The following is a 17558-nucleotide window of genomic DNA, read 5'->3' as shown; positions in this document are numbered from 1 at the left end:
CTGCCACGGGCAGGGAGACCTTCCACCAGCCCAGGTTGCTCCAAGCCCCGTCCAACCTGGCCTTGGACACTTCCAGGGATCCAGGGGCAGCCACAGCTTCTCTGGGCAACCTGGGCCAGGGCCTCCGCACCCTCCCAGTCAGCAATTCCTTCCCAATATCCCATCTAACCCTGGTCCCCTCTCAGTGGGAAGTCATTCCCTTTAAAAATGGAAGGAAGGACAACCCTGGGAAGTACCACCCTGTCAGTCTCCCCTCTGTGACTGGGAAGATCACAGAACAGATCTTCCCAGAAGCTCTGCTGAAGTACATGGAGAACAGGGAGGTGATTTGGGACAGCCACCATGGCTTCACCCAGGGAAAATCCTGTCTGACCAACCCAGTGGCCTTCTCTGATGGAGAAACTACATCAGTGATAAGGGAAGAGCCACAGCTGTCATTTACCTGGGCTTTTGTAAAGCCTCTGACACAGTCCCCCAAAACTCTCTCCAAACTGGAGTGATGGATTTGACAGGTGGACTGTTCAGTGGATTAGGAATTACGTGGATGACCCCATCCAGAGGGTCATGGTCAAAGGCTCAGAGTCCTGCTGGCCATCAGTGGTGTCCCCAGGGCTCCATACTGGGACCAGTGTGAGCTGATCCCTTCCCCAGTGACACACAGGGCTCAGGGGCACCCTCAGCAGCTTTCAGGTGACCCCAAGCTGAGGGTGCAGGGACACACCTGAAGGATGGGACCATCCAGAGGGACCGGGACAGGCTGGAGCAGTGGCCCTTGGGAATCTCCTGAGGTTTAACAAGGCCAAGTGCTGGTGCTGCACCTGGATTGGGGCATCCCTGGGATCAATCCAGGCTGGGGATGAGCAGATGGAGCAGCCCTGGGAGAAGGCCCTGGGGGTGCTGCTGGGGGAGAGGCTGGACATGGCCCAGCCCAGCCCCCCCGTGCCCTGGGCTGATCCCCCAGCGTGGGCAGAGGGCAGGGGGGGATTGTGCCCCTCTGCCCCCTCAGGGGAGACCCCCCTGTAGAGCTGCTCCAGCCCTGGGGAACAGCCCAGCAGGGACATGGAGCTGCTGGAGAGAGGCCAGAGCAGGAACCAAGAGGATCCCAGGGCTGGAGCAGCTCTGCTGGGAGGAAAGGTTGGGAGAGCTGGGATTGTTCAGCCTGGAGAGGAGAAGCTTTGGGGTGACCTGGTTGTGGCCTTGCAGGACCTGAAGGGGCTCCAGGAAAGATGGAGAGAGACTATTTCCAAGGGCTGGAGGGACAGGACAAGGGGAATGGATATAAATTGAAAGAGAGTAGGTTTAGATTAGACATTAAGAAGAAATTTTTCCCTGTGAGGGTGGTGGGACACTGGCACAGGTTGCCCAGGGAAGTCGCCCCATCTCTGGAATTGTTAAAGTCAAGGCTTGATGGGCCTTGGAACAACCTGGGATAGTGGAAGGTGTCCCTGCCCGTGGTCGGGGGTTGGAACTGGATGATCTTTAAGGTCCCTTCCAACCCAAACCACTCCATGATTCCCCCTTGTCCTGTCCCTCCAGCCCTTGGAAATAGTCTCTCTCCATCTTTCTTGTCTGTTCCCTTCAGGTCCTGCAAGGCCACAATCAGGTCACCCCAAAGCTTCTCCTCTCCAGGCTGAACAATCCCAGCTCTCCCAGCCTTTCCTCCCAGCAGAGCTGCTCCAGCCCTGGGATCCTCTTGGTTCCTGCTCTGGCCTCTCTCCAGCAGCTCCATGTCCTTGCTGGGCTGTTCCCCAGGGCTGGAGCAGCTCTGCAGGGGGGTCTCACCTGAGGGGGCAGACGGTTTGGATGTATCTCCACCTACACTCTGCAGGGCAGTGCCTTCCTCCAGGAGGCTGCAGATGTGCTTTTAAACTCCCCAAGCTGCACATGGAAGGTAAGCACGAATTCCCATTTTCCAGACAAATGACCTCTGTGGTGGCTCAGTGCACAGAACGTGCCTGGCCCACCCTCCCCTGCTGAGCTTTATCCCAGGGCTGAGCCCAGGGCTGCTGCTGGGTTGGGAATTCTGAGTGTGTTCACTGACCAGGCTCCTCGCTCAGGCCTAACAGATTCCAGGAAACGGCATCTGCTTCCCCAATCCCAAAGCTCTAAGGCACAGCAGGCTGGAACAGCTGCTGGCACTGGACTGCAGCTGCCAGAGCTACTGCAAACCTGCAATCCCTGCTGGAGCATTTGCTTCCAACGGGCAGGAACAAATTCCAGTGCCTGAGGAGACCTGACCATGGCTGCAGCAACCCCTGATGGGGAAGGGACAGAGGCAGACTGAGGTGTCCAGCACCTTTCAGTTCTGTATCTCATTTCCCCCCGGGTTTAAGCTGTGTTGGGTTCTTGCCCCCTCTGGGGACCCAGGGCCTTGTTTTCAGGAGAAAGGCACTTCTTTAAAGGCAACTTGCTGGGATTTCTGTGAAAGATGAGCTGTACATTGGAGCCTGTTTGCATGTTCCCTTCAGTGATCGTATTTATACAGGCCAGGGCAGACACACGGACCCTCCCATTAGAACCTGGGATCCCAAAGCTCATTATTCCCAGTGAACACTGCAAAATCCTTCAAGAACTGTTGGTAATTGCAACACTGTAAGTGAAAGTGACTTGTCATTCTAGAAACAGGTACATTTTTATGGAATAAAATGCAGAATAAAGCTCAGCAAACAACAAGCTGAAAGGAAAAAGAGAGGCTGAGACCAATCCTTTTAAAATCCCTTATTGTAAACATCTGTAACTCCAGTCCCTGGGAAACCAGCCCTTCCAAATTCATGGAAAAGGCAGAGAAAGCCCATAGGAGGTGTAGCTTGGGTTAAGCTTCCTGTTGTACAACCTGTGCAAAGGTAAAGGTTTCACTGGTGCTGCCTCACACGGGGCAGGGATGTGGGAGGCACAGGGTGCTGGAATCTGCTCTGCCTAAAAACCCCTCCCTGAACCCCAACTGCCTGAACATCACACAGAACAGGCTCCTGGTACTTTTGGGAATATTAATAAAGACACAGAAGCGCAGCTTTTGTTTTCACAAAGTGCTGTGAATGCAGTGAGGAAGGACCAGATGTGCAGCCCACAGCTGGATAACCAGCTCATCCAAGGGGAGAACAACTGGCTCACGGGTGGGGCACACAGGGTGACGCTGACTGGGGTGACACCAGGCTGGCACCATCACTAGTGGGGTCTGCAGGGCTTCATCCTCAGCCCAGTGCTCTTCAACATCTCCATTAACAACCTGGACATGGGACTGGAAGGGTTTGTGGATGACACTGAACTGGGAGGAGCTGGTGACTCCCTGGAAGGCAGGGAGGCCTTGCAGAGACACCTGGACAGATCAGAGGGCTGGGAACCACCAACCACGGGAAGTTCAACAAGGGGAAGGGACACACTGTGCCCCTGGGATGGGGCAGTGCTGGCTGTGTGTGCAGGCTGTGGGAAGGGCCCTGGGGGTCCTGGTGGGTGCCAGTTGGCCATGAGTCAGCAGTGCCCTGGCAGCCAGGAGGGTCAACTCTGCCCTGGGGGCATCAGGCCCAGCATCGTTGGTGGGCCCAGGAGGGGACTGTCCCGCTCTGCTCTGCCCTGGGGCGGCCTCACCTCAACATTGGGGCAGTCTGGGGGGACACAATGGAAGGAAGCTTTAAAGCTCTTAAAGAGTGTCCAAACAAGGGACATGAGGATAGGGAAGGGTCTGGAGGGGCCCTTGAGGAGCAGCTGAGGGCACTTGGCTGGAGCAGCTGGAGCAGAGGAGCCCCAGGGCAGAGCTCAGCGGGGGCTGCAGCTCCTCCCGAGGGGCAGCTCCGACCTCTGGGAGCAGGGACAGGACCCAGGGAAGGGCTGGAGCTGGGACAGGGCAGGCTCAGGGTGGATCTCAGGACAAGGTTCTTCCCGCAGAGGGTGGTGGGCACTGCCCAGGCTCCCCAGGGCAGTGGGCACGGCCCCAAGGCTGCCAGAGCTCCAGGAGGGTTTGGACAACGCTCTGAGGGACAGGGGGGAGTGTTGGGGTGTCCTGGGCAGGGCCAGGGCTTGGACTGGATGAGCCTTGGGGGTCCCTCCCAGCTCAGGATATTCCATGATTCTAAAAATGACCTTTTCTGCAAAGATAATTCATTAGGTTCAGATAATCTCTCTAGATTGAGATAATCTTTCTTGTCCAACCCCCTTTGAGATATGGACATTGGGAACATTTACCACAGAGTGAGTTTATGAACTTCCAAGTTAACAGATCTCATTTATCACCATGTGACCTCACCTCATTCTTCCACAAAAGAACAAAAAATAAAAAACACTACCAAAACCCCCAATTTCAGCCTAAAGTGCTGCTTGTACAGCAAGAATCAAAACACTCGAAAATGCTCAAGGTGCACAAGCCACTGAGCATAAAAGGAAAATAAAGAGCAATTCCAAACCTCTGCCAACAGAATCTCTGAAATTTTCAGTTTTCTGTGCTGCCTCCTAATAAAAAAACCCTCTAGAGCTGTACTCACCCAGCACACTGCACCATCTGGGTGGCAACTCCAAAAAATAGGAAATGCAATAATTACAGCCTTCAGCACCTCATTGACTCTCCAGAGTAAGAAATTTTACAGCAAGGACCAGTCCCATGAGAGGGGACTCTCAGATGTGACTTTCAGGCACAATAAATCCACCAATTCATTGAAGTTCTGACACTGACACATGAAAATTTCTTCAACTTTGAGAGACTGCAGTGTATCCACACTTTAAAAGTTTATTTTAAAACAAGTCGTCTGACAGTTCACCACAGATCTGAATCCTACTAAATGGCTTTTAGAAATAATCCAAAACCAATTCAAACCAGGAACTGCTTCTATATGCACCAGCTTTGTTACTAAGAACTGCTGAGAGACCCTGAAGTAGGTATAGAGAAAATAAAACAGTTTATGTAAATATAGATGAAAATCATACTTAAATATAACAACATTTCATATGTTTCAGCCTCGAAAAGAAAAACCCCTTTCTCCCACATCGAGTAACGCAACTTTCACGTAACAACCACTTTAATTTTTAAATGATGCATTTCTACGGCTGCAAATCAGAGCAGACACATAAAGCATTTCAGAAACTCGCAACAAACACCCAACCTGCCAGAGGAGCAGCACCAAGAGGGGCTTTTCCATCTCTATCACCGGATTCTATTTGAGGCACCACCACGACGATTTTGCCAGCGGCGGTTCCCTTACCTGGGTTGCTCTGCAGCTCCGTCCCGAGGGCTCCCGAGAGCACTTCCTCGATCTTCTGCACCATCTGATCGCCAGCACAGCTCCCGGCAGCTCCAGAGGCGTCGGAAGGCTGGGCTGGCTCTGCCGGGGCCGTGTCCCCGTTGGGCTGGGCTTCCACATTCCCACTGCCGGGAGAAACGGCAGCTCAGTACGGGCCATTTGGAGCCGCTTTTTGGTCACTCGCACACATTTATTACACCCAGCCCCTCAAAGCAGTGCTCCAGCCTCCCGGAGAAGCTCCGCTTTTGGATTAACTCTCCCTGATCCACCCCGGGCACGCTGCGAGTACGCAAGGATAGCGAAAACCACGTCTAGAATGTGCCACATCCCCCGAGCTCGTACGACCTTGCAGGGCCTCCCTCCATCACACAAATACCCACATCTCGCTCTCTACAGCTTTTCCTCGCTCTTCCCAAGCTTTTCCTTGTTTCACGCGATAAACCCGGCGAGCTCAGCCGCAAGTGGGACAAACCGCACGGGCGGCCGTCCCGCCGGGAGGGTAGCACCGGACCCGTGCGGACCCGGCTGTGCGGGTCCCCTCACAGTCCCTCCTCCTCCTCGGGCCGTGCCTCCCTCACGGCGCCCGCTCGGCCGCGGCCCCCCCGGCCCCGCCATGTTGCCGCCGACACACGGCCCTCAGGCCGCGGCTGGCCCCCCACCGCCCCGCGCCCTTCCCCGGCGCCCCCCGCCGCCCCGTTACCCGCCGTGCTGCTGCTGCTGCTCGCCCTGGATCTCCCGGAATTTGCTGACCACAAAGGACCGAAGGATCTCCTCGATATTGGTCGCCATGACACCCCCCCTTCCTTCCTGCCCGGACGCGAGGCCTCCAGCATCCCACAGTGCACCGCGCCCGCGGGCGCGCGCTGACGTCCCCGCTGTAAGCCGCCTCGCAATTGGCTGCGCTCGCTGTAAGCGCTCTCGCCATTGGGCGATGCGGCGCGGGGCCGCGGGCGGCCGCTCTAGCGCGGCGCGGGGGCCATAGAGCGGCGGCGGGTTCCGGCGGGGGGGGAAGAAGGTCTCGTGTCCCCTCAGCCGCCGCCGCCATGTTGTGGCGCTCCCGCCGCCCCCCCCCCCCCCCGCGCTGCGCGCCCGCCGCCCTCGGCAGAGCCGCGACAGAACCGCGCCGAGCGCGTCCCAGCGCCCCGCTTAAACCAGTCTAACGCACTCCCCAGCGCTCCGCGCCCGCCCCGCACAGACCCTTCCCCGCGCACACACACACGGCCCCCCCGCCGCCGCCGCCGCTCGCGGCCCCTCTCGCGCCCCGTACGGCGCGGCCGAGCCCCCGCGGCCCCGCGGCGGGCAACGAAAGGCGCCGCGGCGGCCGCCGCTCGCCGGTGCCGGGTCCCGCACACCCCCCGCCCGGCCCGGCCCGTCCCCTCGCGGCGGCCGCCACTCACCCGGCCTGTGCCATGGCGGGCTGAGGCGCGGCGGCGGCGGGTGCGGGCGGCAGCGATGCCATCGGTGCCCGTGGAGCGGGGCCGAGCCCCGCGTGTGCTCCGGGCGGGCGGCGGCGCTCAGGGGGCCGTGCCCGCACGCGGGCGGTGCTGCCGCCGCTGCTGCTGCATCACCGCGGGGCCCTCAGCCCCGGCTCCATGCGAGAGGCGCCCGCCCGCCCGCTCCCTCCCCCTCGGCCCGGCGGTGACACGCACATGTGCTCCGGGGGCTGGCGCCGGGGCCGCGAAAATTAAAGGAACAAAGGGGGAAAACCGGAGGGGGGGGGGGAAATAAAGTGCGCCTTTTGCCCGCCTGCGAAGACGGGGCTTCTCCGGAGGTGCTGGAGCGCGGCGAAATGAGTTTGTCCGGAGAACAACCACCCCGAGGAACCCCTCAGTGCTGCCTGGAAATAGTTCTTAGTTATATCTGTGTATAAAGAGCCTCAGTCCTGTAAAAGTGAATAATCCTACGGGTAGAAGACTCTTCCCACACACGGTTTCTGGAGTAGGAACTTAGGGGGCTTAGTTGACCTGAAATAAATGCAAAACACCACAAAACCTGAGTGGCATCCCTGCCCATGGTGATCAGGTCCCTTCTAACTCAAACCATCCTGATATAACTATTTCATTGCTGCTGGGGTCTTTATTTCCAACATCAGCCTCCAATAATTTTTAATAATCACTTTCAAGACCCTTTAATTGCTGCTGGGGTCTCTATTTCCAACGTCAGCCTCCAATATCGTTTGCTAATCACTTTCAAGGCCCTTTAAAAGCCACATAATTCTTCACCGTGTTCTGCTGCTCTGCCTTAATATTGACTTTGGAAAAATAACGGATCAGAGACTTGGATCAATTTGTTTACTTTTATGTCACACGTGGTTTATTACATTTAAAATAGAAACCAGATTTGTTAAGAAGTCCTTTTGCCTGTTCATGCCATGCCAACACTGATATATTTTAGATTTACTAGCAGAATATTGTAAGTAATTTTTAGTATTAATGAACTAAAGACTGGAAGTGTTTCACTTGGACAATTTCAGACATATTTAGATTCCTCTGATGCAAATGGCCTACACATGCAAATGATCTACATGAGGAAAATCATGAAGATGGCAAAAAAAGGCCAGAGAAGGATCTTAGTGTGTGCTGCATGTTTCCTTCTGACTCCTAAAAATGAACATAAGATGCTAACTCCAAAAAGTTCCTCCTCATGCACATGAGGATCCACAGCCCCACAGGAAAATAACTGTTCTTGCCCTCCTGTATCTGCCTGCTCAATAAACTCCCTTTATTTAAACACTTTTCAGTGTCAGGCGGTTTTCACACTAATTAAATATTTTACTTTCATCTTGTCAGGACCAATTTGTTGCAGTTAATGTTCAATTTGTAGCATTATGGGGCTTCACTAAAAGCAGTCATCAATCCTACTTAGAGCCTTTATTCATGTGACTGTTCCCTTTGAAACAAGAGTCTGAGGTGTGCTTAAATATGCAAAAATATTTATTAAACCTTATTTAATAATATATAAAGAACAAGGAGGTTTTCACATTATAGCTCTTCAAGGGAGAACTATGGATCAAATCTGCTTTTATTAACGGTATTGTTGCACAATCGTAACGCTAAATTGGACTAAACGTTGCCCAATACTTTTTGGGTTCATTAAGCAGAAAGTTCAGTGTCGGACAGACTAAGGAGTCGCTCCTATGCGGTATTTAAAGGGATACAGAGACAAAATCCGAGACAAAACCCATCTTTGCACAGCCCTCCCAGAGCATCACCCTCTGAGGCGACTCTGCTGATGGGGAAAATAAACCCAGCACCCTGCAGGCCCACGAGTGCCACCGGCCGCGTCCCCCGGCCTCGGTGAGCGGTTTTTGCGGCACGGGCAGCCGGGTGTCCCGGGGCCGGCCCGGCCCGCCCTCCCTCGCTCCTCCCCGGCGCCGCGGCGCTCGCCGGGTGCTGTAGTTCCCGGCGGGCGGGCCATGGCTCCCCGTTCCTGAGTGCCCTTGGAGCGCAGTAAGTGATGCCGCCGCCGCGCCGGGGCCGCGGCTCCCTCGGGGGCTGTGGGTGCCGCTGCCCTTCGCCCTCCCCGGGCCGCGCTGGGGGCGAGCGGGGCCGGGGGAGCCCGCGCCGGGACAGGGAGGGCGGGACGGCCCGCACGGCGTGGCCATCACGGCATGGCCCTCACGGCATCCCCTCATGGCATCCCCTCACGGCATCCCCTCACGGCTTGGCCCTCACGGCATCCCCTCACGGCGTGGCCATCACGGCATGGCCCTCATGGCATCCCCTCACGGCATCCCCTCACGGCATCCCCTCACGGCTTGGCCCTCACGGCATCCCCTCACGGCGTGGCCATCACGGCATGGCCCTCATGGCATCCCCTCACGGCATCCCCTCACGGCATGGCCCTCATGGCATCCCCTCACGGCATGGCCCTCACGGCATCCCCTCATGGCATCCCCTCACGGCATCCCCTCACGGCTTGGCCCTCACGGCATCCCCTCACGGCGTGGCCATCACGGCATGGCCCTCATGGCATCCCCTCACGGCATCCCCTCACGGCATGGCCCTCATGGTATCCCCTCACGGCATCCCCTCACGGCATCCCCTCACGGCATGGCCCTCATGGTATCCCCTCACGGCATCCCCTCACGGCATGGCCCTCGTGGCATCCCCTCACGGCATCCCCTCACGGCTTGGCCCTCACGGTGTCCCCTCACGACGTGGCCATCACGGCATGGCCCTCATGGCATCCCCTCACGGCACCCCCCTCACGTCTTGGCCCTCATGGCATCCCGCTCACGGCTTGGCCCTCACGGCATCCCCTCACGGCTTGGCCCTCACGGCATCCCCTATCCCCTCACGGCATCCCCTCACGGCATCCCCTCACGGCATCCCCTCACGGTATCCCCTCATGGCATCCCCTCACGGCATCCCCTCACGGCATCCCTGCACCCATGGATCGATCGATCGATCGATCGATCTGTCTATCTGTCTATCTATGAATAAGTCATTATATGCAAATATATGCAGTTATATGTGTGTGTACACACATATATATAGCTGTTGTATGTGTGTATACATACGTGGGTCTGCATTAATGGCAGTGGAGGGCTGTGTGGACACGCCTTATTGATCCATATATGTATACATATATACATGAATAAGCCATTGTATGCATATACATGATGTTGTATGTAAATATATATCCATTATATGTATATATGTGTATGTTATATATACACAGCATGTGTCTGCACTGATGGCAGGGGAGGGGCATGTTGGGATGTGATCCATAACAGCTTATTCATATATATATATATGTGTGTGTGTGTGTATATACACACACTTCATACATATGAACGTGTATGTATGAATATATATGAATATGTATGTAGTTATATATGTGTGTATGTTTATGTGCCATTATATGTGTATATATACACACATATTTAATACACATGCACACACATATATATTTATGTACATAAATTTGTATACATAAATCTATATACACAAACTATGTGTGTCTCCACCCATGATAGTGGAGGGGCATGTGGAGATGTGGTCCCTAAGACCTTATTCATACAAATGTATATATATATATATGTATACAAACTCTGTGTCTCCTCAGGATTACTACTGGGAGCTCAACATGCAGCATTTTTAGTTCTACTGCACTTTTAAGTATTTAAAATGGATGTGGCTCTGTTTGGCTTTGAAAAAGTGGTGAAATATTTGCTTCAAGTAAATACTAAACTTCGAATCCCTCCTTTTGGACTTTGACTCAGTTGGGCTCTTCTGCTGTTTGCAAAGTTGGGGGCTTTACCAACTTGAACATTGGCCCTCTCTTTTGTTAAATTTTTAATTTATGCAGTAGATAATTGGGATTAATGAGCAGAATTAATAGTTACTTCACTGTTCTGTGTGTGTAACTGAAACAGTAACTCAGAAAGGGCATTTCAAGGGCATTTCTCCCCCTCGCTGTGGTGGAAAACACTGAGCACTTCCAGCATCCTACATCCTTTGAAGTGTCAAATTTAGTACTTTGGGGGTGGTTGTAAAACTTTATGATCCTATTTATTTTTAGCAGCAAAACTTGAGGGAATGTTTTGCCTCGGAAAATGCCCCATCCAGCTGTTTGGAGGATCACACCTGGAGTGAGATGATCTTTAAGGTCCTTTCCAACCCAAACCGATCCCATGGTTCTGTGTGGCCAGCCGAGGGCCAGGAGTTTGTCCTAAATAGAACACATGAGCAAAAGGAGCTGATTTAAACCCAAAGCTCTAATTCAGAATCAGAATTGCCACCAGGTTCTGGAGGCCTCTGAGCTACTTCAGCAACTCCTCACGGCACTGGAGTTCTCAAGGGCCGTGTTTTCCTTCAGGATGAGCCTAGTCCTGCCTTGGCCTAACCTCGCAGTTCCCCGTGGGATTGTGGCCGTGTTGCAGGCGTAGTTGCCGTGGCTGTTGTTGTCCCCGCACACTTGGCACAGGGAGTTCCCTCTGGAAACTGAGCCATGGGGGAGAAAACCATGGAGAGACGTGGAGCTCTGACCCTCCCCGGTCCCTGATTCCCGGATTTCTCCCTGTGATCGGGAACAGGCTGGGGTGGGAGTTGGCAATGAGAAGGTAAATCTGCAGCAGTCCTGGCCACAGGATGTGTTGTGCTCCATGAATTCACTCAATCCCAGGGAGCAGGGCACGGCTGGCTTTGCTCTTCTCCCCCTCCCTGGCTGCCCTCTGCTCCTGCTTCCCTTGTCCTGCCTGGGATCCTCCATCCCTCAGGGAGTCAGTTCAGCTCACTAGGGTGGAACAGAAGGATTCCCTTTATATATCCATACGTATATATTTACTTTGCTGGGTTGGCTGCTGTTGTGGTGTCAGCTTTCCAGCATTACCTTGCTGATCCAAGTGACCCCTGGCACATGCAGGAGGGAGAGGGAGGGAGAGCCTGGAGGTGGAGAAGTTGGTGGCACCAATGGGAAGCTTCTCCAGCCAAGGGCAGCACGAGCCACTTGTGAAACCACAGTGGCTGAACCTTGTGCAGTCCCGAGCCTGAACGGGCTCCAGCCCCTGGCACAGATTCCCTGAGGAGCTTCCCCCGTGTGTGCCCAGCTCTGGGGGTGCTGGGAATGTGCAGGGGGCTCCGAAGGAGTGACTCAGCCCTTGGATTAATTCAGAGAGCAGGAGATCTGGGAGCAGCCCGTGGGGTTTGGGACCACACGACCCGGCTGTGGGCGAGCTTGGGACCCAAGGAAAGCATGGCAGGATCCTGGGAGGGAGTGGAAGTTGGGAGGAAGAAGTTCTGGTTCTTCTCCAGTCCCTTCTTTTGATTTCTTTTAGCCCATGAGAGGTCTATGAAAAAAACCCACATAAACAGCTCTGGCTTCTTGGGTGTAGAAACACAGCACAGGATGGGGTGGGAATTGCTCAGCCTTCCCAGTTTGGGGCTTTTCCTGTCCCCTGTGAGAATTCATTTATTTTCTTTCCCTGCCTGACTCCAAGGGGAGGAGTGAACCTCATCCTTTAGTCCCAAGCCAGGTGATAAGAGCTCCTCTCCAGGGCTGGGGGTCATGGGTTTGAACCTTCACGGTGACACTGGGCTTGGGTTCCTGTGTTCAGGTCACTGCTGTCACTGCTGGGCCCTTTTTCAGCCTGTGCTCTAAGAAGGGTGGAATTCATAGAATCCCAGACTGGTTTGGGTTGGAAGGGACCTCAAAGCTCATCCCATTCCATGGGCAGGGACACTTTCCACTAGACCAGTTACCCAGAGCCCTGTCCAGCCTGGCCTTGAATTAAGACACTGGGCAAGAACCGTGTCCTTGGTCTGAAGAAGCTTGAATGCTGCATCAGGTTTCCTGATTCCCAGTGTTGGGAAGTGAGGATATCAAGGAGCACAGAGAAAACCAACAGCACTAGAGCTTAATTAAAAAAAATAAATCACTGTCTGAAGCAGTGAGGTGCCACCAGTGGGACCCTTTGTGTTTGTGCTGGAGTGCAGAGATCTAATTGCACCTTTCACTGCTGTAATTAGGGTGAGGTGATAAGGCACTGCCTTATTAAAATACCCCACCCAGTCGAGATAAACTAATTAGGTAACTTGCACCACACTTGTGAAGCTGCCCCTTGGGAATAAGTGCTTCAGGAGTTGGTGTTTCCTTCCAGAGTTTTCTCCATAAATGCAGCCAGGGAGCTGGGTGTAACAGCCTTGGGCACAGGCCAGTTTGGGAATGTCAGTGGCTCCTGTCCTGACTGTTCACAGGGAAAGGGCAGCTCCTGGGTGGCCTCATCCCAGTGCTCCCTGTGTTTGAGACCTCTCTGTGGCTCCTGGAGGAGTCAGGCTGGTAAAAAGCCCTCAGGACTGTTGGGATTTCCTTCCTCACTGGGTTTTCTCTGCCCCACAGGCCCTGCTGGAGTGGAAGAGTTACCTGGATTGTCGGTGACTCCGCCTGCCCTGGAGGATAAAGGTCTCTGGGCTGCTGCTCCTCCCTGCAGACTTTCTCCTGGCAACCTCTGGGATAAGCTCTGGGAATCACCTTGTCTTCACTCTATCCTTGGCTCCTCCCCTCTTGGATCCTTGGAGTGATTAGTTTCTTCTTCCCTGTTCTCCCTTCATAGACGGACCTACTAACAGCCCCTTTCCTGAAATGTCCCTGCTCTTTATTTTGGGACACCTTTTAAACAAACGTTCCTCCCTCCTTTACCAAAGCAGACGATGGCTGCCAAAGGTAATTGCACTCCATGGTTTGGAACCTTTAAGGAATTGCTCCCAAAAATCCTGGGGGTGTGATAGTCCTCACAGTAGTAAATATCTACCTTGTCTTTCTACCTGGGCTTTAGGTCTCTTGATAACGAATTTTTGACTCCTGGATTAGGGACAGAAATAAAAAGAAATGTTGCCTCTTGGAATTTTCACTTTTAAAGCCAGACCCTGCTGAGCAGCAGAGGGGCCTCCACGGCATCCTTCTGTGTCAGTGTGGAAAAGAAGCTGCCACTGCTAAATCCGAGCCTCCCAAACTGGGATTGCCAGCAGAAGTTCTTCTCAAGCCACACTCCTAAATAAAAGTTGCTTGGATACCATAGTGGGATGCACCAATAACATGGAGCCTCAAAACAAACATCTGAAACTTACTTTTCACTCACATTTTTTATTCTGAAGTGATTAAATATTATTTGGGCATAGGAGGCCTGGCTTGTTCTATTTCCTTGCTCCCATATCAAACTTTGTATGTTATTAGTGTGTTTCCAGCTGACAGTGGTATTAGAATATGTCACTTCAGGGCAGGTTGCCCACAGAAGCTGTGGCTGCTCCATGCCTGGAAGTGTCCAATTCCAGGTTGGAGGGGGCTTGGAGCAACCTGGGCTGGTGGAAGGTGTCCCTGCCCATGGCAGGGGTGGCACTGGAGGGACTTTAAGGTCCCTCCCCACCCAAACCATTCCGTGATAATTTGCATCATACACCTTATTCTCTCATACTGTTCATGTACACAGGTCATTTTTATTTACAGCAACAATGCAGAGCCTCATTTTTAGATAAAAAGAGGCTGTTCACAAACTGGTTGGTGAATGGTTTTAACTGCAGAAAAATAGCTGGGATGGGACAGAATTTATTTTGTTTCGAGGCAGCAGGATGTGCAGCTCCTGCTCTGCAAAGCTTTTGCTTCTCACTCCCCCACCACTTGTAGGCAGGTTCCCGTCCCCTGTTCCCAGCTGGAATGGCTGCAGTTCCCTGGCCATTGGCTGCTGGAGTGGGAGCAGTGGGGCGGGAGTGTTGGGCCAGGGCAGCACATTTTAACCAGGGGCTGCTGCTCCCTCTTCCCTTCGAGCTCCCGGGTCCTGCTCTGCTCAGCCTGCACGGAGCACACAGTAAGTCTGGGCTGGCCCTGCCTTCCAGTCACTCACTTGGAAAGTTTTAAATTTCAATTTTTTTTCGTTTAATTTAAAAGTTTAAGGGTTAAAAGTTCTAATTTTTTTTTCCCACATAATTATGTTGTGTATAATTCAACTTATTATTGATAAAAATTTGCCATAAATGTTACTATTTAATGGCAGCTGTCTGTGGACTCCACTGACTACATGTTTAGTTTAACTTCAGTGGAGGAGACAGCTTATAAATGTTCTTTAATATTCCCATTACTGTCTTTAATTCATCCCTTTGCTGTATCCCTTGTTCTTTTATCTTCAATTTTTTCTTGATTTGTAATATAAAAGAGGTTAAGCATAATATCCCAAATATCTACACCATAACTGATCATTTTTAGCCCAGGGTGGTTTTTTTTAATTGCAAGTCATCCTGGAGTTCTGTAGCTAGAACATTTCTCAATGCTGCAACGTGTATATTTTGTCCAACACTTGATTAGAAACCTGTTGGTCTCCCCCAGCATGAAACTACTGTTGAATTTTATCTCTGGTATGATAGTGATATGTGATACATGATATGATATGATATTATAGTGATATTATATGATAGTGAAGGACTCAGTGTTAATGTTCTGTACCTTATCCTTCTCTTCATGTTTATTTTGGCTTTATTCTGCCTGGGTATTTTCCCTAATCCAGATATTTTGCCTTATCAGAGCAGCTTTATCCAAGTCAAGCTGTAGCAGCTGACGTGATGTCCCTGTCTTATCTGAAAATCTGCTTTTGATCATTTCTGCTTTTCCCTTAGAAATGTGTTGGGGTTTGTTGGGGGTTTTTTGCCTTTTCTGAGGTGCATTTTGTGTGTCCTGCTCTCCTGTGTCTGAGCTCACCTTGGAGCCCTGGCCAGGAGGGCAGGTCGGTGCCCTGTGTGAGGGGAGGGTCTGGGGGTGTGTGACATGCTGGGATTACAGCGGGGGCACGGCGTGTTCCTGCTGTCCAAACCTCTGCTCTGGGCTCTGTTCTTCCTCCTGGGAGTGGCTCCTACAGCCTCTGCTCTGGAGCCAGGCTGGGAGAGCTGGGGGGGCTCACCTGGAGAAGAGAAGGCTCCAGGGAGAGCTGAGAGCCCCTTGCAGGGTCTAAAGGGGCTCCAGGAGAGCTGGAGAGGGACTGGGGACAAGGCATGGAGGGACAGGACACAGGGAATGGCTTCCCAGTGCCAGAGGGCAGGGTTAGATGGGATATTGGGAAGGAATTCCTGGCTAGGAGGGTGGGGAGGCCCTGGCCCAGGTTGCCCAGAGAAGCTGTGGCTGCCCCTGGATCCCTGGAAGTGTCCCAGGCCAGGTTGGACGGGGCTTGGAGCACCCTGGGCTGGTGGAAGGTGTCCCTGCCCATGGCAGGGGGTGGAATGGGATGAGCTTTGAGGTCCCTCCCAACCCAAACCAGTCTGGGATTAGGCTGCAAATCCCAGCCTGGTCATTCATCAAGGTTTTTCCTTTATCCCAGCCTTCTTTATAACCACGAGCAGTTTCCACTGTCACTAAACCCCAGGATGAGTTTCCTTAGGGGTTCCTGCTGTGCTCTGGGTGGTTCAGTCTCTGATATTCCGTGTGTGTCTCATCTGCTGAAGTTCTGCAGCACTTCCTGGGCTGGGAAGCTCTCCCTTTGCTCCCCTGCCCAGCTAACTCTGGCTCTTTTCCCTGTGTCCTGCTCTCCTGCAGATCCATGGCTGAGCGGGTGCTGGTCCTCGGCGGTGGGGGCAGAGAACACGCCCTGGCCTGGAAGTTGGCCCAGTCCCCACATGTCAAACATGTGTTTGTGGCTCCAGGAAATGCAGGAACAGCTGACAATGGAAAAATTTCCAATGCAGGTAAAACCAAGGAAAATATACCACTTTTAAATTCCATAACTCAACCAGTAAGTTCCTGTAGTCCCCGAGCTGAAGTCACTGCTGGGAATGTGAAAATGTTGTTATTATTATTATTATTATTACTACTGTTACTATTTTTGAAGGGTTTGGGCCTGTGAAGTAGATTTTAGATGCAGTTACAAAGACAAAAAATGTCTGAGCCAAGCCTTGTGTAACTTGTGTAATTCATTTTATAAGATCTCAGCTGTGATATCGAATTCTTTAGGTTTGGGGTTGGAGGATTCAGCCAAAGCTGCTCCTCTGGGAATCCAGCCCAGGATAGTTGCTTGGTTCCCACTAAATTCACTCCTGTGTTGTCAGCAGTGTGTTGAAGCCCCATGATCCCCACAGCCTGTGACAAGAATGCTCTGTCACCATGAAAACAGATTAATTCCTGTGTCTTAGGGACCTTAAGAAATTCAGGTTATTTTCAGGTATTTCTGTCTGTGTACTGACTGCCTGTTTTGAGCCCTTGGCTGAACACATTAAGCTCTGAGTGGCTGTAATTGAAATCTTTCATAGTTATTAGGTTGGAGAAATCAAGCCTAAGATGTTTCAAATTGAGCATCCGAAATTAGGGGCTGCATTCCAAAAAAAACCTTGGAGGAATTACTCAGATTCCTGTGTCCTTTATCTAACAAATCCCGAATCAGAGGCTTTAAACAACCTGAGACTTCAGTTTCCACTTCAGAACATGTGGTGAGGTTTGGAATTCAGGTTAAGGCAGGATGCATGAGCATGGATCACACACATCCACTTCTGCATTCCTGGTTTTATGGGAGCAGCTTTTTGGGCAGTTATCTCCTGTGGAAAATGAGTCCTGTCAGGTTCTTGTCCAGCAGGTGATTGTGGTATGGAATTCCACTGGAATGCTTCATTATAGGCTTCGTAAAGAACTTTGTCCTTAATTTCTCTGTCTAATTCCAGTATCACAAGTAGTTCTTTGCTCTGTTTGGCCTTTGAGGGGAGGGCCCAAGGAAGAGCCTGACAGGACCAGAAAGTCAAACAAAAACCCTTCCCCTGGTGCTAAATGGAGCCAGTGCCAGTCTGCCTGGCCTGGGGAATGGCAATTCCAGCATGTTTTTGCAAGCTGTGTCATTTTAAAAGCTCTGGGCTCTTCTCTCAC

At 52.5% G+C, this 17558-nt stretch overlaps 2 protein-coding genes across 4 annotated transcripts in view; one reads left to right on the top strand and one right to left on the bottom strand.

Annotated features, from left to right (window-relative positions):
- The window catches only part of SON (SON DNA and RNA binding protein), a 37747-nt gene extending 30911 nt beyond the window's left edge, over window positions 1-6836 (bottom strand). For 2 of the 3 annotated variants that reach the window (XM_027713420.2, XM_039388086.1), the window contains exons 1-2: window positions 5929-6036; window positions 5190-5353 (exon numbers count right to left, since the gene is read on the bottom strand). In XM_027713420.2, coding sequence (XP_027569221.2) covers window positions 5190-5353; window positions 5929-6017 — 253 coding nt within the window. In that variant the 5' untranslated portion in view covers window positions 6018-6036. Of the gene's footprint in view, window positions 1-5189; window positions 5354-5928; window positions 6037-6625 lie in introns of those variants that run through there. The other variant, XM_027713421.2, reaches the window with a different exon arrangement.
- A 1752-nt stretch (window positions 6837-8588) lies between these two features.
- GART (phosphoribosylglycinamide formyltransferase, phosphoribosylglycinamide synthetase, phosphoribosylaminoimidazole synthetase) overlaps window positions 8589-17558 on the top strand; it is a 34926-nt gene continuing 25956 nt past the window's right edge. Inside the window, exons 1-3 of the mRNA XM_039388087.1 lie at window positions 8589-8677; window positions 13071-13394; window positions 16245-16393. Coding sequence (XP_039244021.1) covers window positions 16249-16393 — 145 coding nt within the window. The 5' untranslated portion in view covers window positions 8589-8677; window positions 13071-13394; window positions 16245-16248. The remainder of the gene's footprint in view (window positions 8678-13070; window positions 13395-16244; window positions 16394-17558) is intronic.

The sequence above is a fragment of the Pipra filicauda genome, unplaced genomic scaffold, assembly GCF_003945595.2.
Source record: "Pipra filicauda isolate LSUMZ 115617 unplaced genomic scaffold, ASM394559v2 scaffold607_size300211_pilon, whole genome shotgun sequence".
Classification (NCBI taxonomy): Eukaryota; Metazoa; Chordata; class Aves; order Passeriformes; family Pipridae; genus Pipra; species Pipra filicauda.
The sequence above is the reverse complement of the archived record's forward strand: the minus strand, read 5'-3'. Positions and strand labels throughout refer to the sequence as shown.